We start from the raw sequence: 26,033 nt of genomic DNA on the forward strand, positions 1-26,033 counted from the left end.
AACATTTAAGGGTGGATATAGAAAAAATATTGTAATTCTTTTTATGAGCCAACATTGGGCAAATGAAAAGTAAGGAAAATGAATGCTTACTGGAACAATATAAACATTATAATTCTAAACCTAGACATTTATAGATAGTTTGTAGGCATCAAATAGTTTTCTGAATATTTAACATTATCATCTTCTATGGTCATTTATAATTATGTTTCCCTTCAAATCGACACATCCTTGACTGAAAAAAATAGAAAGTGTTGGTAACACTGAGCAAGCAAGCCGGGCAGCTTAGAGGGAGGGGAAAAAAAAGGTTAATATTTCAGGTTGATCATTTCTCAGCACAATACAATTCGGTTCTTTAGGAAACTTAATAAAATACATAAGACTGCCATGGTTTTTGTTGAATTTCGCTGTTCTCTCCTGAAACAAACATTCAAATTAATTGTTCTTTCATAGTACCTTCTGTTTTTTAGGAAAGGCAACAACATTAACAAGTATGGTGGCTTATCATATCTGATTGTGAAAAGAGAGCTTCAGATGTCGATAAATCTTGTTTATTACATTTGCCAAATACTACTTCGTGAAAAAAAGAACTAATTTAGTTTTAGTTCTGAAGTGGTGAATGATTTTGTTAACAATTTGTAACGAAACGCAATGGTGTGTTTCAGACTCAGAACACGGCCTCTATTCCTTTGATGACAAAGATCACGTTTATGAATGCACTGTGGGAGACTGTGAAGACCAGCGAAAACTTAAACAGTTCTGCTTTCCTGACAAAATGGTTCCAGGAGCGTTTCAGACCGTTCAATGCTGGCATCTCCCAAATGGTCCTGCACTGTCTGTTGATACGAAACCCAACTTGCGAGGGTTACCAAGCAGTGTAAGAGAGTACCTCACTTTTACTATCCAGTTCAAATCACTAATATTTAGGGCTTCACAATCTTTTGTATGTTCCTTGATCCTTGATGCTCATAACTAGTAGGGAGGTATGTCAATGTACGCATGTTGGGAAGCATGCTTTGTTGTTGCTGACATCATTGGGTTGGCTTTTCATGACCAATGAAAAGCCATAAAGTTTAATTGGTCCATACATTTTATGTGAATGCTTTTGCAAGTAAGTTCTACTAATGAAGCATGATTCTTCTTCTAGTCTACTGCGTACACACACCTATGGCTCAGTCTGACACCATGACCTGTTTTCCTCCGTTTGCTCTTTGTAAATGGAGCAAGAGGAGAAGATGCATTTACTTCCAATCAGCATGCAAGGCCCCTCTTGTTCAGTCTCTTATGCAATGGAATTTAGGAACAGTGGATTTTGAAAAAAGTTCTATACAGTTGTCTGCCCTCAAGCACCCTATGTTTAATTCACCTCTCCTATTTTTGAAAGGTATATGGATCTGTAAGTCTTCCAGAAGTAGTCTAGCAGAAGTATGTGTGTATATCACACACATGTACACGCCCACACCCACCCACCCACCAATGCCTCACACTCATCATAAGATGGCCAGGATATACAGGATGACTCCTGCTAATTGTTGAAGGGTTTTATTGCAATGGGATGCTCTGTTCAGGCTTTGGATGCAGATGTACACAGACCATATTTTAAAACATACTATTGTCCATTGGTTGAATTAAAATTATAGATCTGACTATCTAATAACTATAGATCTGTGTTCTGGTAATAGCTTGAAAGGACTCAATGATGCATTTGAAGAGATGCTTCAGGCAACAAGAGAAACAGTATTAAAAGTATGGATCCTTGGCTACCTCAACGGCACAGGTAAGGTGGAAAGGCAATAACAAGCCAAAGTAGTTTGCATCCACCTGTTATTCTAAAATTGCAGCAAAACTCAGTGGTAATTGTTTATTTTCAAGACATAGTTTTATATTTTTTAAATTTCAGTTTAATAACAGATCAGGTTCCCTTCTAGTTTTTTTTAAAGGCATGGGTAGAAATGAGTCTTATCTCTACAATGCAACTAACTTTAGGAGAAAAGGATTTATGCACGTATGATACTACAATCACATGTCTAGTGAGTGTAGGCAGGAACAAATTGCTATTCCTGAATTTGTTTCCACCTTTTAAATCTAACACTTCTATAGTTGAATATTGGAAGGAATTGCTACTGGCTGCTTCACAGCCTGGGAAGGAGGTTCCAATGCATAGGATTGCAAGGCTTACAGACACAGGCAGCTCTATCATCCGTCATTAAGGAACCTTACTATCTGGACATGTCCTCTTATTATTGCTATCAGGGAGGAGGTCCAGGAGCCTCAAGACCCACACTAAATAATACAGCAACAGCTTCTTGCCCTCCACCATCAGATTATTGATTGGTATATGAGCCCATGAACACTACCTCATTATTCTTTCTTTTTGCACTGTTGACTTATTTTGTGATTTAGAGTAATTTTATGTCTTTGCATTGTACTGCTGCCACAAGACAAACTTCATGCCATATAAGACAATGATAATAAACCTGATTCTTATTGCAAAGCTCTCCTACCAGACCATATTGGCTATATATTCCCTCAGTTATTCAACAGAAAAAAATCATATTTCAACAATATTTCCTGATAGAATTCATTAAAATCTATCTAGCCATAGTTGTCACAAGGTTAACCCTGAGATCTGCTCTATATAATTCAATTGATAAAAGGTATTCTCATTTTAATTGAAGACAGTCTTGAACTGAGTTCAAACGTATTTCTTATAAAGATCATAAGAAATAGGAATATGTCAATCATCTCTTCAAACCAGTTCCACAATTCAACAAATTTAAGGCTGATCTGCCACCTCAATCCACATTCTTCCAGTATTCTCAAATCCCTTGATTTATCTAATGTCCAAAAATCTATCCATTTCAATTCTGAACAAAGATCAATAGCTGAGCTTTTATACTCTTTTGAATTCAAAATAGGTTTCCTTCTATGCAAATTAAAGATGTTTTTGATGATCCACTGGAGTATATCCTATCCCTACAGTTAACCATTATTTTACAACTACAGGTGCAGGATGTACCAGCAACACAAATGGATCAAGAGACTGGCTGCTGACAAACTGGGGAATGTTCAGATACCTCATTAATATCGAGACTTTTACTACCCTGAATTCCAAATTCAGTGCAGTAAGTTGTGGAATCTTTTCTGGAAACATTTTGAATTTTTTTTTTGAATTGCAGTTTATATTCTTGGTCTGTAATATCATCTTAAAATCAAAGCTTTCATTTTGGCTCTTTATCAATCTAATTTATAATTTATTGCTGAAAGTTATGCCATAGAGTCCCTGTTTACTGCAAAAACATCCAGGATTCTTAGGATCCATACAAATTTGTCTGGTCTAATTTATTTTCAAGCTTCCCTCTGTGCAGTCTGAAGTTAAATGTATAATTGATGTTGAAAAAGAAGTTCCCATCCACAATATGTTTTTATCTTCCATTTCTCTGCAGCAATGTGGTTACCATTAGGAAAGATTCTAAACTGGAGCATAGAACTGGCAGAAAGAAATTGCTGTGCCTCTTTCTAAATTAGCTTTTTCTCTTTGCTGCCGTTCTTTTTTTTTAATGGTGTGACTGTGGGCGTGGGATTGTGGCTGTGGATTTAATTTTCAATGTGTCAGATTGATACTCCTATGCAGGAGTTACCAACATTTTTTATGCCTGGACCAATACCATTAAGCAACAGGTCTGAGGACCCCAGGTTGGGAACCCCTGATCTAATACCACTGTTTTTGTCTAGTGATGATCATTAATGATCATCAAATAAATCAGATGGGTGAGCTTACCTGATAAAATTGCGTGAAATTTCAACATTCACAATGCTCGTCAGTTCCTTGATAGAAATTGATGCTGATTGGCATATGATAATATGGTATTAAGTCATTGTCTTAGAATGACAAAAATTCAACACTGGATGACAAAAGAGCAGAGACATGCTTAGAGTGATGGATGTCTCTTCACCTTTTTGTACTCAGTTATGAAATATCATCCAATTGATATGTTTGTGACTTCTACAGAAATTTGACTTTTCACAGAATGCTACCCAAATATTTAATTTGCAGAAAAAAAATCTCTTGCATAGAATTTGTGTGTGGAGGAGGTGGGGAGAGAAAATAAAACATTTTTTTCATCATCTCGTGTTTCTTGACCCATGCACTGGTGACATGGAATCATGTCACAAGGAATTCCAAAATGGCTAATTTTCTAAGAATGCTACAACCGCCACCCCCTCACCCCCCACCCCACCCCCCCAGTATCATAGGGTTGCTTGTCTCCCTCCACCAATGACAGTTAGCAATGGGAACGCTGTAATACTTTCCACATTAAGCACAATCTTTCCCTGATATCATTATGCTCAATTAACTAACAGACAAGGTTACTAGACGGTTGAGTGAAGCAGTACCTAATACAATGATGTGATAAATAATGTACTGATTTCATCAATTATGTATTTTATCATATATCCATAGTTTGATGCTCTGGACCTCCTCAATTCAAGACATCTGTCTGAGCTAACGATGAACTCTTTGAACAATGTGAATAACATCAGTGAAATCCTTGATGCGGTTGCTAGCAGGAACTTCACTGGACTGAGGGAATACATGAAGTACTTTGTTACAGACGCAAAAATGGTAAATCATTGAATGTTTTGATTATTCTTTTGTTGAAGTGTGAATGTTGAGACTATGCCCCAGCATTTACTAGCTGCTCTATCTAACTGCCATCTGAGAGCACAATTAAGCATCAGATGTCAGCATGGATCTAAAGTCAAATAAATTTTCATCCCTTACAGACAAACATAAATCTATTGAGGTTTTCGCATCTCCTCAGTGCCACTTTACATTTTGCATTTCTGTATTGACAACAGTATTATAGTATGGAGTGGGCCGTCCTCCACAAACTATGACCGCGTGTACAGAGAGAGGCCTGTCTGCGAAAGGCCTTTGTGCGCACAAAATGTGAATGGATATGCCTGTGTTACTTTGGATTTCCAGCAGAATCTCTTCTGTTTCTATTGTGCTAGATATTTTGGGCCTCATTGACAATTGAATGTAGCAGCGTGGCCACACAGAACAGGAATGTTAGACTTCATCACTATATAATTTGTAGAGAGACACAGCTTTGAAATAGGGAATGTGGCCTATCCCATTCCTTCTGACCAATGAAGCACCCATCTTCCCACACCTGGATCCTCACCTTCTAAGCTAAGGCAACTTAAATCCTCATTAAAGCTGTCAATTAGACAGCTTCCATTACTTTCTTTGGCAGTGCATTCTCAATTCTTGCCACTCTCTGGTTAGTGAAGGACACGTTCTATCCTCCCTAAATTTCCTGCCCCTTACTTTATGTCCTCTTATTTATTCACATCAGACAAGAGAATATTTCCCTGCAGCTTACCCTATCTATATCCTTCATAATTTTATAAACCTTACCAATGTCCCCTGTGTTGTCTCCACGTTGCCAATGTGATGCATATTTCGAGGCTCATACAATTTACTCAGAAAAAATATTGTATGACCATTTCAGTCAACTGCAAAAGTCATTCAAAATGCTTTCTAAAATGTTTGCAATTTTTAAATGTAAGGAAAAACTAAGTAATCATCCTTGAAAACAATTTATCATTAGATTGATTAAGATGGTTGTCAGAACAGTTTCAATGCAATGTCATTTTGTTTCAGAGGGGTATTCAAGCTATTCAGAACACCGCTGTTAGAGAAGTGATGTTGACTAGGATCATGCAGCAGTTAGAACCCCAGTTTCCAGCATTTAATGCCACAGACTATGCCGACTGGTTCCAGACTAACTTGCGTCTTCTGCTACCCAGCATTCAATCGAGTAATCTCAACCTCATACCTTTGAACGTAAGCTGTGAAGCAAACCAAGCCATGTAAGTACTCGGGAATTGCACTAGCTCTACAAAAAGGTTATAACACAAGAACATTAACAATATAAGCTACATGAGGCCTCAAGTTCTGCCATTCTCTAAGAACATGGCTATTTTGATCTTGATCTCAATTCTGTTTTCATTATTTCTGATCTCCATAATTCTAAATGCCATTTTACTTCCTCCTTAATAACGGATTTCAACATTTTCCGAATGACAGTTATTAGATGAACCGACCTGTGGATCTCTGCTCTCTCTTTCCCTGTTTTCTCAAATTGTGGTGTTACATCTATTTTTCAGCTAGCTTTGATCTGCTCAGAATGTGTGGAACTCTGGAAAGGTCACAGACAACACATCAATAACTTCTGCAACCTTCAGAATTCCATCTTGCGTTTTCCATCAGGTCTTGCGGCTTAGTCCATTAGTTTACCCTGCACATCTTCTCCAGTGATAATTCCTCCTTTCTGCTTTGATTTAGGCATTTTATACCTTCTATGAAGACAGATACAAATATTTATTTAGTGGCTCTGACGTTTTCTTATTTCCTATTATTAATTCCCATTATTAGCCTGTGTAATGTGTAAATATATTGGAAGCACTTAAGCATGTTTTAATATTACTAGCTATTTTGGTGTTTATTTTCTTAGTTTTTCACTTTTGTTTTAGTTAACCTAGAAGATTTCCTAATTCGTGCATTTATTTATAAGCTTGTTCTCTTTCATTCAATCTTGTATCATGTCTAACCTCTTCAGTTAGAAATACGTGATTCAGTGGTTCCATTTACTATCACAGAATGTATACAACCTGAAATTCTTGCTCTCTGCAGACATCCATGAAAATAGAAGGCACCTTTTCCCATAGAATCCTAGTTTATCATAGGTATTGTTGTTAATAATTATGATAAACTTCTTGAAATCTCTGTCCCTGCTATCTATCACCATGTTTTTTGAAACTTCCTGATCCACATTAGCCAGCTTTTCTTTTCATAATTCTATAATGGTGTTTATTTACAATGAAGGCCTTAATTTTGAAAACATTTGCTACTTTGAAAGTGATAATAAAATACTGGCATATTATGATCTCTTTTCCTCAGAGGATCCTTTGAAAGGAATCACTAATTAAACCCATCTTGTTATACATGAGCAGTCTTAAATAGCCTATTCACTGATTACTCCAGAAACAAGTCTCAATCACATCCCATGAACTCCTCCTCAAGAGTACCTTTGCTAATTTGATTAGACCAATCAATATGGAGATTAAACTTTGGCACAATTATTAAATACTGTGATGTAAGCTTCCTTTATTTCTTGATTAATGCTCTGTATAATAGTACATCCACTTTGTCATTGTTACTTCTTAAACTCTTATTATTTCTACTCAAATGTATTCTGTTTCTGAATGTTTTAGGTCAAAATCATTTCTTACTACTGTTCAAACTAGAATGTAGACATAGGAACAATGTTTTCCACACCATATGGAGTAAAATTTCTAGTACTATTTAATGCAGAGTTTAAAAAAAAATTAGAGCCAGGTTACAGACAATTTATTTAATATTGTTATAATTTCACAAATAAAAGCAAAGTAACCATATCTTTTACCAAAATGCGTGAAGTTTGCTATTGTTAGAATCTTACTGTAAAATATCTATTTAATTTTTGCAATTTTTTGTAATTTATGCAGAATTAAAGGACTGGACAATGTTTATCCAAGTTTATCACCGTCACAGATTAAAAATGTTAGCACATTTATATCAACTTACCTCTCCAACCAACTTCAGACAACAGGTAAAGTGCAGACGTTAGAGCATAACAAACAGGAGCAGGAGTGGGCCATTTGGCCTGTCAAGCCTGCTCCACCATTCAATAAGATCATGGCTGATCTGGTCATGGACTCATCTCCACCTACCTGCCTTTTCCCCATAACCCTTAATTCCCCTATGATGTAAAAATATCCAACCTTGTCTTAAATGTACCGTTTGTATTTACTGAGGTAGCCTCCACTGCTTCACTGAACATCAAATAGGAAACAATAAGAAATTCCTACTAAAAAAAAAGTCCAATTATCATTCCAGTTTTAGTCATGAGCATGTGCAATTTTATGTTGACCAAGAAAGAAGAGCAAAAAAAAAACTGGAGCCAACAGAGAAATAACTGTATTGCTGAAACACTGGCATCCCTGTGGCAAACTGGAGGATTGCTATGTCCACTATACCATCAACAAATGACAATGTAAAGGAATCTGAAAGGAACAAACCTGCAGATACTGGGATTATTTGAACCACAGTAATGTATAGCTGATATGGATTCAGCGGGCTGAGGAGCCACTTTTCATTCTGTGTCTGTTCTGAAACTCCGTGAGGTTAACTGGCATGCAGCGCAGTGGAAGCCTACACACAAACTATGATTTTAAGTAGCATTGTGTTACGTTCCCAGTAACCGGGTGACTTACCAGCAAAGATAGAGAGGTCCGCTGAAGTTTGATGGTGCTATTTTCAAACGTTTTATTTATAAAGGGGCACAAACGTATGGTTAATACAAAACATTCAGATCATATACGTCGTCAAAACTCAATCTAAAGCACAGGTATAGTAATAATCAATCAGAAATAAGCTCTATCATTGTCTAGGGGATAATACTGAGTCCAATGGAATATAAGAGTCACTCAAAATCTGCAGGCTTCCCCGTTTTGGGAACCACTGGTATTTCACGTGTTGGAGAGAGAGAGTGGTGAGAAAGAAGGAACACTTGCCCGTCGTCTTTGCGAAGCAAATCCCTGTTGTTAGTTAAAACGGTTTTCCTTTGGTTTCAGCCACAGACTCCCGATCCAGAATCTAATGCACGTGGCTTCCTTCAAAATGGCTTCCCGCTCCGACGGGAAGCGCTATCGTGTCTTCTTCGTGTGTCTCCTTGGTGCGTCTGAGGCCCCGCCTCGGCAGCCCACCTTTTATCTGGACTGGCAGGGTTGTAGATGTCAATCAGGGTGGGGGTGAGGCAATCTTTCCCCCATCACCCAGCCCACGTTGCCCTGAGGGTTTGCACATAGTCCAGTCCCTTATTCCACAAAGGTGTCTCCCAGGACAATGGCCATGTCCGTGGCTTTTGTCTGGCTGAGAGGCCAGACCACATTCCAAACCGTAAGGCTTCTCTCTCTCTCTCTTGCGATTCTCACAAAGGAGGGGGCTGGGGTCATAACAATTGAAAGTGGGAGAAGGATGGGTAAAACCACATAGTGGTTAGCGTCATGCTTTGCAGCACCAGTAATTTCAGTTCAGTTCCTGCCACTGCCTGTAAGGGGTTTGTAATTTCTCTCCCCATGGCTGTGCGAGTTTCATCCTGGTGCTGTGGTTTCCTCCCACATCCCAAAGACGTACAGGTTAGTAGGTTTGTTAGTCACGTGGGTATTTACCATGCCATATCTACGGCTGGTGGCATAGTGGCATCAGCGCTGGATTTCAGAGTGAAGGCTCCTGAGTTCGAATCCAGCCGGCTCCAAAAAACCTGGAGAGGGATGGGCTCCGCTTCACCAGGTTTCAGATGCCTAAGACACGCTGTACGATGAGCAATCACCAAAAAGATCAGTGCAAAAAGCTTGTCATGACGGCGTCCTGATGACTCCACCAGGAGTTAAGGACCGCACGCGCGCGCACACACACACACGCACGCACGCACGCACGCACGCACACACACACACCACTGCCCCCCCCAAATAAAAACAAAATGAGTATATCGCCGATGGGGTGAGACCAAATAGTAAATGAAGGAGCCAGTTTGATTTTCATAGAGAAAGGAAAATCAGTTTGTTGTTTTTAATGGTTTTAATTATTCTCAAGAGTTTTAGGTATTTTTAAATTTACTTCATTCATTTATATAAAAATTTAAAATCTTTTCTTCATTTCTTAGTTTTAATTGTTAATTTAATTTATTTGTTTCAGATTAAAACAGTTGTAATTGTTTTAAATATTTCTGATCAACACCGTGGGCTTTGCTGGGGGGAGGGGGAGGCTTCGCCAGCTGTTACACTTAGAAGGGTGTTTTCAGAGCTGAGGCTTCAGGCTTCACTCCCAAAGCTCCTGATGCTGCCAAGAGCATGTTAATGGAATTGAGGATGCTGAGGGCCAGTGAAAATTACCCTCCTCATCCAGGCTAGGAAAATCCATGTGAGAGGTTACTATGGGCAGTGATGCTGGACAGAATACCCAGGTTGTGACCCATTAGTACGTGATGTGCTATTTGTACTTTCTGTGCTATGACCAATTGACCTAAACCTGCCCATTGGAACTTGAGGAAGAAATATCCTCTAACTAATCCTGTTTATGGTTCTTCCAACTGAAATTTGCTAATGGATCATCGATATAGAATTCAGGAAATTATAGAGAAATTAAACAAGTACAGTATTTGATGTCTGTGCTCACATAATTTACTTTTAAATGATGGTATGTGGGAATTATTGATGTCCAGGTTGCAGAGGTGTTATTGTGTATGAGCCATGAAAAGGTAAAATATACATATATCGCGCAATTAGGAAGGCAACTGGTATGTTGACTCTCATTACAAGAGTATTGGTGTAAAGTTATCTTGCTGTATGTAGTTATGTAGGAGCTTGCTGGGATATGAATTTTCATTACTTAGAAGGCCTTCCTTGGAGAAATGAAATGGTTCAGTCACGGAGTTCATTCGAAACAAAGATTGCAATACGTCCCTGGATAAGAACAGAATCAGGAGGTATATGGATATACAGTACCGGGACACATTTCCTATAAAACTTAAATTCCAATATTAGAAACAGAGGAAATACTGCTTTTATTACTTTTATTTTATTTAATATATCACCCAGAGTATCGGGCGGCATGGCAGCCTAGCATATGGTGTAACACTATTACACCTCTAGCCACATGGTTTCAATTCATCTGCTGCATGTAAGGACGTTGTACATTCTCCCCAAGGTCACATGGATTTCCTCTGTGTCCTCCAGTTTCCTCCAAGATATATATGTACGGGTTAGTAGGTTAATTGGTCATTTGGGTGTATGTGGGCAGTGCAGGCTCATTGAAACCAAAGGGTCTGTTATCGTGCTGTATCTCAAAATAAGTAAATAAAATATATTAAATTTGGACATAGGATCGTTCTCAACCTGCTTTTATTCATTCCTGTTGAAAGGGGTCTAAAATTAACAGTGAACGTTGTGTTTACTCCAGCTTGCTAACTTTCAGTTATTCGTTAAACTGGGGTTATTATTGCTTCAGAATGTGTAGGAGAGATTGAAACCCCGACAGGCAGAACTCAGTGAGTCAGGCTGCCACTGTGGAAAGGAATAAACAGCCAATGTTTTGTGGCGGAGACCCATCACAGTCCTGATGAAATGTCATGGTACAAAACATCAACTGTTTATTCCTTTCCATAGTTACTGCCTGACCTGCTGAGTTCCTCCAGCATTTTATATGTGTTGCTCTGGGTTTCCAGCATCTGCAGAATTTTTTGAGTTTAAAACTTTATAGGCGGTGTCTTAGTGGCTCTAGGGATGTATTCAAGGAAGTAAAGCTTTCTATATTTTAACATTTCTAATCAGTTGGTGTCACCTTTTTTTAACAATTAAAATTGTACAGTGAATAGATCTCATACAGCATGATCTTCCTGCGATACTCAGCTTTATAGCATGTCTGCTAAGAAGGGGAGATGGAAGAGGTGTTTGTAGTGGCAGAAGGAACTCACTTGGATCAGCTGGTGAGAGAAGGAAATCTACTATTGATGTAGCTGAGATGTCAAATTGGAACTTGATCATCTGTTTTCCCAATGTGCTAGAATACAGTGCTCACCAGTTTACTACAGTGTAAAGTTACTAGATTTGTCACTCCTGAATCAAGTGTGATACCTCGTAACCTTGATCCATCTTCTGCTTGCAGGTACGGCATGCACTAAAAACACTGCTGACAGCCGAGACTGGATACTAAAGTACTTCGGCAAATTCAGGTCCCAATCTCAATACAGTGAACTAACATCTCTGAACAGCAATTTTACGGGAGTAAGTTCTTTAGATTGTCTAAGAAAGTATAATGCATGTTACCATATCTTTTTTAAAAACCTGAACCAGTAATTTCTGCATTCTCTCTGTAACTTGTTGGGTGAGGAACAGGACAACCTCAAGGACTGGAATACAGAATGGCTGTATAATCCAAGGAGTCTGTCAAGTGATTGTGCAAACCTTCACAGACAAATTTTCTAGCTCAGAGCAGTTAATCATATGGCATCACGCATAATAAGGTTGTAGCTTTAAAGCCATAGTCACCCTTTCACAACCCCCAACATAAAATCTAGCAAAATAAATGATTCAAATCTAAGGTCTTACAATATGACTGATGACTAATTTTAGTAGGAAGAGAAGAAGATATATATAGAAAGATATAAAGATCTTGTTAAATTTTTAGGTAGCATTTCTGAATGACCCACAAGTTAATCTGTTTGTTTCTCTGACAATAGAAATCCTTTCCAAAGAATACAAGAGAGATTTATTTAAGAGGTGCTCAGTCTGAAACAAAATTAATGAATGCAACTCCTATATTTTAAAGATGTCCAGCTTCCAAAATACTACTCTACTGTTAGCCTAATCTTCATGACAAACATGAAAGTTGATCAAAAGAAAGTTGATGTAAAATAGGTGATCAGTTTGTTGTGAGAAGTTTTTGAGCTACTGATGAAGTTCAACTGTTCACCAATGGTAACGGTGCATTAAGGTGCATCTTTACATCAAAGTAAAGTTATATTTTGCATAGATGGTAAGTTTGTTGTTTGGCCTGTGCTCAAAATGCATTGCTAGCTACTTCAGCCTAGCAATTCACCCAGGCTACACTAGCCCCAGAGAAAATCCTCACTTTGGGTGAGACTATGAGTACAACGTTTATGTTAGGTTACAAACAGTGGACTTGTGTGTGAATCAACACCTATTGTGCTTGTCAGTTTATATTAGTGTTCCAGTGGAGTATCGTTTTCTGATTCATTTTCTAGTTAAAAACAGCTATGTTTGAAAATAACAAAATCAAGAACGATTGGTAACACTTGAGAAAATAGACCCCAGTGAGAACATCCAATATTATGTATGAATAAGATGTGTTATTTTTGTTCTAGCTTGACGTTGTAGATTTGCTCACCATCAAACAACTTGCCCAACTATCTGCAAGCAGAGGAATTCTGAACAATTCTGACGATGTACAGAATATCATGAACAGGATCTCAGTCAATGATATTACTCAATTCATGGATGTTTTCAGTCACGAGGCAAAGCAGGTGGGACGTGTCAACAGTTAAGCATACTGGGGAAACACTATTTTAACAATGTGTATTTTTGTAAGGTGCATTATTGGAAGTGCTCTTATACCCTGTGAGAATTTGCCAATTAACTTGTTACCTGTGTGGGAGGACATCATATGAACAAGACTGAGTAGCTAATTCAGTTATTTTATCACTAATCTTTTATCACAGCACCACTTTTCTGTACTAATTCCATGTATTTGATACTGTGAATATACTATATTGTACAGTTCTTTATCATGAATATTCTCATTAATTGAGCCACCTTAGCTCTCTGTGTGGAAGATTCAAAAGAATCGACATGTAGTAGAGGGAGACAATTTATTTGCATTTTATCTGGAGTAGCTGGCACCTTATTTTAGTGACCATAAGACAAAGGAGCAGAAGTCGGCCATTTGGCTCATCGAGTCTGCTCCGCCATTTCATCGTGAGCTGATCCAATCTCCCCTTTAGTCCCCAGTCAGAGGAAACCTCATCTTTTCATTTAACCCCGTCAAGTGTAGCATGAATGTTTTGCGTTTCAGTGGTCTTCCTTTTTAATTCTGTAGATTATAGGTTTGGTCATTTTAGTCCCTTCTAATAGGACAATTCAAACAAGTTCTTTTCCATCCACCATTCTGAGGATAAATCTGGTGATCCTTCTATCCCAACGTTCAATACGGTGTAATGTTAAATGAAAAATCTTAATTACTGGTGACAATTTGAAAGCATCACAGCAACTTATAAATTGAGGAATGTTATGCATATGAATTTGAGTAATGTGCACCATTAATTTGACAGAATGTAGTGCATCTAATTCTGATTGCTCACTTTTCTAGAACAATATATCATTGGCCCCAGAGGTGGCAACCATTTTATTAAGTGAAGTCCTGAACACTGCTGAACCAATAATTTCCACTTCTAATGAAAGAGAGCTTCAGATCTGGCTTGATACTAGACTTGAACTTCTGATTCCACAACTGAATGGAAATCTGACCAAAATTCTTCTGACCAATGTCAGCTGCAGTGGAGCTCCAATCATGTAAGTATTCAAGTTTACTTATTCACGATTCATCTTGTTGAAGTATTTTAACTATTGACTAATATGCAGTGAGTTGACAATTTACTGTGAGACACCGAAAAAAATTTGAGTAATTTTAGAAGGTAACCATAGTTCAATTTTCTTCAGGAAATTTTGAATCTTGTTTTACTTCTGTGCTCCTGGAGAAGTGGAGCTCACAATCACCAACCCCAGGGGGTGTCATTTATTCAGCTTATTATTAGCTGTAACAAATAATGTCTTTTCAAAAATATGTGATGTCCACATGCATCTACCCTCTGCCTCACAAGTAAATCTGCACACATGTTACCTCATTAAGTAAAGCATCAGTTTCTGTTGGGAACTTCCACTTTTGCATGTTGATTCTTTGACTCGTGCATGAGACTCAAAAATTGCCAATTAAAAACACATTGGTACTTTTCTTTCTTCCATGACCTTCTATCCTCACCTATCAAACTCCCCCTTCTCCAGCCCTGCATCTCTTTCACCAATCAAATTCCCAGCTCTTTACTTCACCCCTCCCCCTCCCAGTTTCACCTATCACCTGAGTTTCTCTCTCCCTCCACCTTTGAAATCTACTCATCTTTTTTCTTCCAGGCCTACCAAAGGGTCTCGGCCCAAAATGTAGACTGTATTTTTTTCCATAGATGCTGCCTGGCCTGCTGAGTTCCTCCAGCACTTTGTGTGTGTGTTGCTTGGATTTCCCAGCATCTGCAGATTTTCTCTTGTTTGACATTGGTACTATTACACTTTTACTCTCCAGACCCAATCTCAAACCAGTACAAGGCCCTTGTATGTCAATGGTTCAATGCTGTTCATACAAGCTGAAAAACTTCAGGTTTGGGAAATCAAAGCAGAAAATACTGGGAATACTCAGGAGGACAGGCTGTAGGTCTGGAGGGAGTTTCTTGTTCTTCCTTTAAAAGGTGCCACAGCATCTTCCACACTCATCTGAGGGAGCAGACATTTAGTACATCCTCAGTACTGAGTTGGAGTGTTTGCCCATAACCCTGTGCTGAGTCCCTGCAATACAATGCTCTTAACTTCACAACACTCTAAGGATGATAAAGAACTGACCAACTTGACCACAGTTGCATAGTCAGCACAAAGCTGCTACCACCTAAATAACACTGCAAGAGAAAGTGCTCCAGCTAAGCGTTCCAATTATCAGCAGTCAGTGTGTGATAAAATAGCACGGCTGGGCTGCTGTCTCACGGTTCCAGCAACCTGGGTTCAATCCTGACCCGCAGCACTGTCTGTGTGGAGTGTGCCTGTTCTCCCTGTAATCACGTGACCTTCATTTGGGCGCTCTGATTTCTTCTTGCATCCCAAAACTGTCTATGTAAACACACTTATTGGCCACTGTAAATGGCCTCTACTTTGAAGATGAGTGGTAGAATCTAAGAGGAGAGCTGTCATTAATGAGTAATTGGGAAGAGTAAAATGGATTATGGCAGAATTTGTGTAAAAATGGTTGGAAAAGACGTGGGCTGTTCCTGTACCGCATCTCTCTCTGACCCTGCGATCAGGGCTACCCTGGGATACAGGTGACTGAATGGGATTATCAAATGAAGAAACAAGTAGCAAATCTTAAAATTAAGAGTAACACACAAAATGCTGAGGAATGCAGCAATTGGGCAGCATCTGTGGAAAGAAATAAAGATTCAATGTTTTGGGTTGAGACCTTTTGAAGGGTCTCAGCCCAAAATGTCAATTCCTTATTTCTGCTGAGTTCTTCCAGCAATTTGTGTGTGGTACTCTGAATTTCTAGCAACTGCAGAATCTTTTGTGTTTATCTTAAAATTAATTAGTTTTATTAATTTCCACGTTACTTCGTCACTTAGTTCACTAGTACATTGGTTCTTTTACGGGCAAATGTTGACAACTGCACCTGCAAAAGAAATATTTTTCAAGTGGCAGGTTCTATGTAATATCATTATTAGATCTGTATAATGGAGGAGGCTGTAATCTTTTTTGACTTTTGATTCAGTTTTTCCATTACAAACAGATGAATGTTGACCAATTTGGACTTGTATACAAATTCAAATCTTTGTGATAATTATTAAAATATGTAGTTCTCACATTCTTGACTTTTCCCCATTTAGAGTACGGACCCTGAGTGCACACATTTTGAAGTTTCCTGAAAATATTCAGCGACAAATGTACAACAGCATTAGAACTTATCTCAGTGCAGGTATTCCATTGAATTTTGTGCAATATTGGTGAAAATTGAGTTCTATTGTTAGACTGTTTGATCTTTTCACTCTGTTCTCTCTTACCACCTTTACAAATACAATGACAAATAGAGGGAGGGCTATAAAAGTCCTCAAATTATTTGCTGCTTGGATCCTACACAGGTAAAATAGGATTCTCAAGTAATCTCAATTCTTGTACATCATTGTCAGCACAGGGTGGATATTGTAGTGATCATATGGATACAGACTTTACTAGCTGTGAAATCCGCCCACTATCAGTGAGATTGTCCACGTCCCAATGCTGCTACACATCGATCATTTCCATTATGTTGAATACTTAATATTTCCCCAACAAACTCAGTGGCTGCTATCATCTTCTGCTGGAGAGACATTTTATGGGTCAGGAATGACTGGTTTAGGCACTGGTTCACTGAGCCTATACCAGGCCAGAATAAACCAACAGAGTAGTGAAGGTTGTAACCTTGTCATTCAAATCCTTCAATCCATTTTTGTAGCTCAAAGTAATCGTGAGATAAAAAAAATCAAACTATTTGCCTCTAGGAGTGCAGGTTAATGATATTTGACATTGCTCTGCCTTACTCAGCATAATGACTGCTTCCAAACTGCTGATCTACCTGACCCCTCATTACAGACCAATTATAAATGCTGTGGCTGCACCTTAGATTTGGATGGTACCGACTCAAAAAAGCTCCCTAATCACAAGAGAAAGCCTTGACCTCTGGCTGTGAAGCCAGTTTTTCCTGTCACTGGGTACCTGAACTGCAGCAAGCAGCATTGTCCATTGTCCAGGTGTATGTCCATCATGAAAATACTCCCACTTAACAGACCATGGTGAATAATTAAATGGAATTCCAAAAGACATAGGCGTAACATCATTAGACATCGGAGGAGAATTAGGCCATTCAGCCCACCGGAACTGTACCCTGTGCGTGAAATTCCATTGGTACTGGTACTGGGACAAAATGGCTCTAGCACCCTCTGGGGTCCAATGTCAGTGCATGTTGTTTTAGAGCTACGAAACCTGAAGAATATAATGTTTTACTCTGTTACGATTGTTGTTCCTTTGCTTGCTTAGGTCCCAAACCAAGATGTTATAATGCAAACGATCCAGTTTTAAACTCTACTGCTTGGTTTGCCAATTATTTGGGGAGATTTCTGATTTATACAACCACAGATGACTTGACTTTGCTGACAGATACTGAAACGGTATGTATCACTATGTTACCTAGAAGTTTTATTTATTGTACATTCCTTCACCTCTTACTTGCACAATTGACATCACTGGTGCTTAAACATGATATTTGCAATGAAAATTCTAAAACTATTACTGTTTCCTACAGTTGAAGCTTTTTGCAGCCAACCAGAAAAATCTGCTTCTTCTGAGGAGTCTTAATTTATCAAAGGAAGTGCAAAGCTTTTATGCCAACGCTCTCTTCACAAGTGTGGACATTAATATCTCAAGGCATGTACTATCTACAACCTGCAAACTAGTAAACAAGTGATATTTACACCAGTGTGGGTCAAACAAACTTAAATACTACAAAGTTTGTAGATTGATTTTCTTTCCTGAAATCAGGGAATGTTTAAAAGCTTTTTCTGCAGTAATAAAAGTTCACCAAAACTAGCTCAATTCAAAGATTCAAGATACAAAGATTCAAAATACATTTATGATCAAAGTGTGTACGCAGTGTGAGATTCGTCTTCCCACAGATAGCCACGAAACAAAGAAAACCATGGAACCCATACAAAGGAAAGTATCAAACCCCCAATGTACAAAAAAAAGAACAAATTGTGCAAACAGCAAGAAAAACAAGTGACAAACACAGAATACAGGACACCAAATCACAAAGGCCATCGAAAGAGTCCAGGCATATTGAGTTCAACTCAGTTCTGTTCAATCTTTCGCTATCTGCAGGCCACAACGCTAGTCAGCCCAAATCAAAAGCACACAAAACAGCAACAGAAAAAGGACTGCCCAGAAACACAAGATAACGTGAACTAGAGTCCAATCCACTAACCGCATTGATTAAACCTTGCCTAAGACCTATGAACTCCAGCACCATCCTCTCGCAGCCCAGTCTTAGTCTGTGAAAAAGAAAAATCCACTTGCTTTGTATGCTAATACCATTGAATTATCAAAAAGTAATTGTAAAACAAAATATTGCAGGAAGAAAAGAATACGATAGGAGAACACCGAAGGTGTGATGGTGTAATACTTTTACTCAATGTGCTGTACTTTGCTTTTCATTTATACATTTCTGAATCATTGCATTTTTTACTTTATTTTTCCTTGCACAGTATTCCTGACAGCTTGGTTTGTTTTATTGTTGGCACTCCTTTGATTCAATCTTTAAACACTCAAGAGGCTCTCACTCTGCTTGTAAAAGCGAACAATGCCTGCCAGAGTCCAAGCACTAGTGGAACTGAACCTACAGATGATCAGCTACAGGTAGGAAGAATTGGTATCGTGGAAGTTGATGGCAATTACATTTTCATAAGGCTAGAACTTCCACTATTCTTCATAATGTACCTCTGTTCCATTTATATAATTTTGGTGGGAAGTGCTGGGTTGGGGGGGAGAGTGGCTGCAGTAAGTCTTGTAATTCTATTCCTGAGCTCTCAGTGCTACCGCTGTAAACCCCCCCCCCACCCAAAAAAAGGATGATGACAGTGTAATTCATTACTCAGCAAGAGGGAGCACCTACACTTAGTAGCTACTTCATTACCTGTACACCTCATTAATGCAAATATCTAATCAGCCAATCACATGGCAGCAACTCTAAAGTATAAAAGCAAGTGGATGTGGTCAAAAGGTTCAGCTGTTGTTCAGTCCAAACATCAGAGTGGGGAAGGAATGTGATCTGTAGGTGACTTCGACTGTAGAATGATTGTTGGTATCGGATGGGGTGGCTTGAGTATCTCAGACACTGCTGATCTCCTGGGATTTTTGTGTACATCAGTGTCTAGAGTCTGCTGGGAATAGTGGGCAAAAATGACTTGTTAATGAGAGCGGTCAGAGAAGAATGGCCAAACTGGTTCAACCTGACAAGTGGGCAAACGTAACTCAAACAGCCGAGGGTTACAACAGTGGTGTGCCAAAGAGATTCTCTGAATGCACATCATGTCAAACCTTGAAGAGAATGGGCTACAACAGCAGAAGCACATTAGGTTCCACTCCTTTATCTAATAGGAGTCATTTCAATTTTAAATGTCAGTGGGCAACACAGATAAACAGACCTTCAATTGCATTGCAACGTACCAATATTAAACATGGTTTTCTTTCTCGTCCAAATTTGTTGCCTCAAATAAATATGCCTGATTCCTTTACAATTTTTCTGACCCCAGTACTCTGTACAATGGTTAAGATTAAGCTAGGAATGAGAAAGCAAAGTCATATCTTTTTGCAGATTTTCAACTTTCCCCCCATCAGAGACCTAGGGACCCAAGAGCCACCTCCAACTGCAATCCCTCCCCCTCCACAACTACACAAAGTACAGAGGAGTTACATTGCTGATATTGGACATAATAATAATAACTTCATTTATATAGCACCTTTCATACAGTAAGATACAGGCTCAATGTGCTTTACATAGATTGTAAAGACAAATCAATATAGTTATAAAATTACGAGACAAAATTAAAAATCATAAGTAAAAACAAACATTATATAGAATAAAATGCAATCAAATATACCAAATTATATGTAATAATGTAAACTGTAATATGTAAAAATGTAATCAACATCAATAGGCATTAAGTAATTCTATAAGTACGCCAAATTAAAAAAGTAGATTTTGGAAGTGCTTTGAAACTTTCCACAGTTCTAGCCTGGCGTATCTCAGTCAGTGAAGTATTCCAGATCTTTGGTGCATAAGAGCAAAAGGGCACATGACCAGTTCTTGCCTGCTTGGCTCTCGAAACAATGACCAAACCTGTATGTGTGGATCTAAGATTACGATTAGGAATGTAAGGGGATAGGTACTCCTAAATATACTGATAAGCTGGATTATTCAGAGCCTTGTATTTTAAAATTAATAAATCCAGTTTTTAAAGTGGCTACCTGTACTTTACAACATGAACATGAGATGTGATTTTTTTTTAAATTTAATTCTTCTGACCCAGGCACTTTGACACCAAGGATTGAGTCTTGGGCTGATCCTGATCATAATGTCTGCAGGGCTCAATTTTTCCCTTGAGTCACCCAACAGATGCAAAGGCTCAGGATTTTGTCATCAGCTATCAATAATTAACTTACCACTGCTGTTTGACTTAACTGAAACTTGTCTTGGATCAATCCTCCCAGTGTGTAATTCTGGAAACCATCAGAATCCTCCCCAGTGAGGCAGAATGGACCTCATTCACAAGAATGACAGCATCTCAGGGAAAGATACGGGAGTGGAGTGACTAACTTACTGTCCATCTTGTCAATTTCCTGATCTTCATATAAAGGCACCTTTATCTGCAACTCACATCACACCAGGTCCCACCCATACTGATCCTCACTGATTCCAGCAAGCTAGACCTTGTTCTTTCACCTCCTTTCCCTTTTATCTCTCTTATTTCTCATCCCTCCACTCTTTTCCTCCTCTGTACGTCATCCATACTTTCCTTCCTCCTCCCAATATTTGTTAACTGAAGGCTCTATTATCAGAATCATTGTTTGGAGTTTTTCCTGCAAATGTGCTCATCTCTCCACCTCATTCCTTGCCTTTCAAAGCTTTATCTAAACAGCTTCTTTTAAGTTACCCTACATTTAAAATTGTAGTTTTATTATTTGGCAAGATCTCATCAATTGTAAACACTTCTCAAAAACCATCATAATTTTATTTTTTTTACAGCTTGCAGATGCTCTAGTGGGTAAAATCTCCAACTTCTCAGCTGATGTGCTTATTGAGCTGGGCCAATCGGCTGTTGGACTAACAATAACGCAGATCGATGCACTCAATGGTACTGATGTTCTCAGAGCTCTGGACAGTCTGCGCAATGTTAAAGGCTGGACTCCTGGCAAAGCCAATGCATTGGTCAAAAAGTTGAGCTTTGCTAAATTCCAGGTAAGATATAAGTGAATCAAGAAAGTTTTAATGAATATAATATGACTGATTCTACATTTGCATTTAGGAGTGGTGGGAAAGAAATTTTGTTGAGAACTATTAACCATTTCTGTAATGCATTAGATAGTTTCAGTCTAAAAACCATCAGGTATGATTGGTATTCTGGAAGTTTTACCATGGTTTTCTGTGCATTTGATAAGCTTGCACACACTATATTCATTGGTGTTATAGAGTGAGTATATGCTTCAGGAGTGCACTTTATCTGGACAGTGCAGGCTTGCTCTCGTACAACTTGTAATTGGCCCTACCTCAGCCCCACTGATGTTGTTCAACACCAAAGATTTAGTTTTTCCTTTCCTGGAGTTGAGTATAGGCTCTTAGAGCAGATTCACTGGACTAACTAGTTGTAAAATACCAGTGCTACCCTATCACCTATCACCTACTAATTAAGAAGAAATTAGAGCCATTGGTGTCTGATATTCCTATCAAGTGAGATAATGGAGCAAGTTTCATACTTCATGTTTATTACTCCATTTGGTCTTGTGTGAGGCCAGTGTGGCTGTCCCCATACTATGACATGCAACACGTTTTTACCATTCAGAAGAATTTCTGTGCAGGAGAATGTTAAATTCACATGACCAGGAGCCCCTAGGATGTAACAAGGAAACCCCTAGAAGTATAACTAGTCTTATTCTAAGGAAAAGAATCAAAAATTGGCTAATTGCCCACTCCTAATGAAGAGTGAATGGATTGACTCCAAGCCTAGAGGGAATTCTGTTAGTGAAGAGATTAATCAGACTAGATCTGGACTGTTTTGAGGTTAAATGAATGAGAAATTATTGAAACAAAAAAAAATCTTACGGCCCTGACAAGCTAAATGCTGTGATGATACTTGCCTTGGTAGGGGTATCTGAAACAGAAGTTCGCTAATAAAGGACCAAAGCAAAAAAATTTCAGACACAAAGTAATGAAACTTTGTAACCCTCTAACCAAGAGGGCAGTGGAGGTTCAGTTGCTGATGTATTTGATACAGAGATCAATAAATTTTTGGATATTGGGATTTGGGATTGGAGAAGGAGAGTGACACAGGGGTAAAGGATTAGCCATGAAGTGTGGGGCAGGCACGAACAGTCAAGTGGTCTACTCCTCATGTTTCTTATCATTATGAACACTATTTGATTTTTGAGCCATGAAAAACCGGCATTTATTTGCTGCTAGAATATAGCAACTGTGCCACCGCTTTAAAATATTGATAATCATTGAACCTCACTGTAATGATATTTATACCACTGACTCTCATTCAGCAAATGAACTCTATCAAATTGTAAAGTCTATTTTGACCTAATACTTTTAAATTTGGCCATGTACAAATGCAGCTCCAATAGATTTCAAACAAGACGCAATACACTTTCAATGACATGAGAAATGCTCATATTCAAGTTGCCAACTGGAAACTGCCAAAATAATTGATGCACCATCAATAACTCTCTAAGACTTGAGGCGAGATATAGGCTTTTATTGACTGGAAGAAAGAACAAGCAGCAATTGACCATCATACTACATCCTGGAGAATGAGGCCGGGCTCAGGCCCTAATCGCCTTTATACAGGGGTCTGTGGAAGGAGCCACAGGAGCAGTCAGCGGGGGGGGGGGGGGGGGGGGGGGGGGTGTCCAGACAGGTATATGTAGTTCACCACAATAATAAAAATGATAAACCTGGCATCTAACCATGTTTTAATCTTTTTTTTACTAGTTTAATAAAGTTGATAACTTGTTGAAAATGGGAAGCTTGGCATCTGGTCTTACAAGTGACAGGTTGATAACCATTGATAGCACGGTGATCGCCTTGGCTGTTCATGATACCGTCTTTGTAGAAAGTATATTGCTTGCTCCAAAATCATCACAACAAATTGTTGTTCTAAAGGTAAGTATCTGATAAGCATGTGTTCTGTGGGCAATAAAAATAACCATTTTACATTGTATGACATTGTAAGCCTTTTGAATTTAGAGTTGGACTGGTGGCCTTTGACATATGCAAACATGAAAACATTTACATTTACGGTTAAAGTTAAATTTAATGCGTTGAAGAGTGTGGCGATGGCTAAAAAAGGCTAGCCATGCCAGTGATGTCCATAGCCTTTGAATAAATGAAAGAAACTTGCAGAGGGGTAAGACCCGAGTGGAATGGCCAACTTGGAGATTTCTGTTTCAGCTGCTGTTTTACCGTTATTCACAATTTAAATCAATGATTTTTAACTTAAAATCAAATGATAAGTTTTGGGCAGCACCAAACTAGAGTAGGAGGGCAGTTACTGCAAAGGGAAAAAAATGCAGTATGTCAAAAGGAAGCAGGAATACATTTGTAAATACAGCATACAATTTATAACAGAGAGACAAATGAACTAAATTCTCAAAAGACTTGACGTGGTTAGTAATGCTTTAAGAAGGTAATTCAGCATGTTAAACCTATGTCAAACATTGATTTGGCCAAACTGGGAGCACTGTGTGTAATTGTGGTTCAGTGCCTTAAAATTCCAGAAAATATTCAATATTTTGTGCAAGAGGGAATGCTTAGATAGATTTTAGTTTTACAATTTTGTGGTACAAAATTTGGCTTGAAGTTTGGCTTCAAAAAACATTTCAGTTTCCAAGTTTAAAATGAATGAAATAAAAACACAGCTGTTGGAACCATACAGTGAATCATACAACACCTGTGCTGACAGATACAATTAATACTTCGGGTCAATAATATTTCATCAGAACATTGCCATTCTGATGAAGGGTTATTGACACGAAACATCAACTCTGCTTCTCCCTCTACAGATGCTTACTAACTGCACTTACTTTTTCTTTCAGATTTGTATCACCTGCAGGTATTTTTATTTGCTTTGTTGCATAGTTACTAGACATTTTCACCTTTTTCGTTCCTCTTTAGATTAATCAATCTTCAAGTAATATCACAGCATTTATACAGAACGTTCCAGACCTGCTTGCAACTGAAATTCCTTTGCCTCAATTGATTTCCAAAGATATCGATCTGAATCTTGTGAACAAAAAGCAGTGGAAGCCTTACCAAGTAAGTTGGTAAATTGTTTGATGACATCATCTAGTCGAGCAAACACATAATGAATTTGTTAAAGGTAATCTGTGTTTGATTAAATTTTGGTTGAGCTGACGTAATTGTTAAAGAAGGTAATCCATACAGATCATGAATTTACAGATGTCTGATCAAGTCACAATTTGGACTGATAACAAAGTTGAAACTCTTGAATAAAAAGGACAGTGGGTGAGAAGCTAGTTTGAGGACAGAAAGGGAAGTGTTGTGGTACATTCCCTCCACTAGTTTGAATAATTGCCAGAGAGTGGAACGGTTGCAGAATAAACATTGGATGTGTGGAAAATAATGAAGTGCCTTGTCATAGACTAAAAGGGTACATAGGTTACTGGAGTGAGAATACTTGGAATGCAAAATTTAATGCAGAAAGATGTGAGATATAGTTTAGCGAGAAAAATTAAGAGTGGGAAAATAATACAATTCTAAAGGGTGTGTGCAGGAATGGAGGGACATTGGTATTTGCATAAAATTTCAAGGTGGCTGAGGTAGTTGTGATAAACAGAACAGATTCTGCAAAAAGCTGGAGGAACTCAGCAGGTCAGGCAGTATCTATGGAGAGGAATAAAGAGTCGATGTTTCAGGCTAAGACCTTTCTTCAGGACTGGCTGCTGGAAGTTCAGAGTAACACACGAAATGCTGGAGGAACTCAGCAGGTCAGGCAGTGTCTATGGAGAGGAATAAAGAGTCAGCATTTCAGGCAAAGACCATTCATCATGACTGGCTTGTAGTTGTGAAAGCACAACAAAATTTATGTAAATACTGGACTTCATTAAAACAGGAACAGTAAACAAAAAGAAGGAAATAATTGGTTTGAATCTTTATAAAGGAAACACTGGTTTGAATGTTTATAAAGTACTAGTTTTGCCTTGGTTAAAATATGCTGTCTAATTCAGATCTGCTCTATGGGAAATATGTGAGTGCCCAAGAAAGGATTCAAAAAAGATTTATACAATGGATTAGACATATGTTTCTAAAGATCAGCAAAAGCTATGGTGGGGAAAACCTTTTTTTAAACAAGGAATAAATTGTGAAACTATCTGAGACTGTGGCTGGTGTAATTAAAGACTGTGCACTTTTTCTAATATTTCATATTCATTTTGATTAATATTGTGACTGACTGCAGTTATTTAGGTCAGTGATTTTTAGCCAATAGATCAGACAAAAAGCAACTTTTTAAAAAAATGAAACACCATTAAAAATGTGTTTCATATCTCAAAGAGCTTCTTTGAAATGTGTTCCTGACAACTATTTGATTGTGTGCCCTTATAAAGTGAGCAGAATAGATATTCTGTTCTCTTTAAAAATACACACTTTCCAATAGTTTCCCAAGTGCTGCAACAGTTTGTTCCCAGCTTGCGTAGCGCTCCATCCCAATCTACTTCCCTATTTCATACCATGGATGGACAACTTGGTGGAGCAGATGTTCTTGCCACCT

General features: G+C 38.3%; 1 protein-coding gene across 1 annotated transcript in view; it reads left to right on the forward strand.

Annotated features, from left to right (window-relative positions):
• LOC140736333 (uncharacterized) overlaps positions 1 to 26,033 on the forward strand; it is a 457,303-nt gene that overhangs the window by 399,504 nt on the left and 31,766 nt on the right. Inside the window, exons 251-266 of the mRNA XM_073062333.1 lie at positions 663 to 874; positions 1,680 to 1,774; positions 3,004 to 3,122; positions 4,463 to 4,624; positions 5,672 to 5,880; positions 7,558 to 7,661; positions 11,777 to 11,895; positions 12,996 to 13,154; positions 13,997 to 14,199; positions 16,323 to 16,411; positions 17,509 to 17,639; positions 17,774 to 17,895; positions 18,732 to 18,882; positions 21,272 to 21,484; positions 23,237 to 23,407; positions 24,419 to 24,559. Of these exons, the coding sequence (XP_072918434.1) occupies positions 663 to 874; positions 1,680 to 1,774; positions 3,004 to 3,122; positions 4,463 to 4,624; positions 5,672 to 5,880; positions 7,558 to 7,661; positions 11,777 to 11,895; positions 12,996 to 13,154; positions 13,997 to 14,199; positions 16,323 to 16,411; positions 17,509 to 17,639; positions 17,774 to 17,895; positions 18,732 to 18,882; positions 21,272 to 21,484; positions 23,237 to 23,407; positions 24,419 to 24,559 (2,400 nt within the window). The remainder of the gene's footprint in view (positions 1 to 662; positions 875 to 1,679; positions 1,775 to 3,003; positions 3,123 to 4,462; positions 4,625 to 5,671; positions 5,881 to 7,557; positions 7,662 to 11,776; positions 11,896 to 12,995; positions 13,155 to 13,996; positions 14,200 to 16,322; positions 16,412 to 17,508; positions 17,640 to 17,773; positions 17,896 to 18,731; positions 18,883 to 21,271; positions 21,485 to 23,236; positions 23,408 to 24,418; positions 24,560 to 26,033) is intronic.

Source organism: Hemitrygon akajei, chromosome 11 (assembly GCF_048418815.1).
Source record: "Hemitrygon akajei chromosome 11, sHemAka1.3, whole genome shotgun sequence".
Classification (NCBI taxonomy): Eukaryota; Metazoa; Chordata; class Chondrichthyes; order Myliobatiformes; family Dasyatidae; genus Hemitrygon; species Hemitrygon akajei.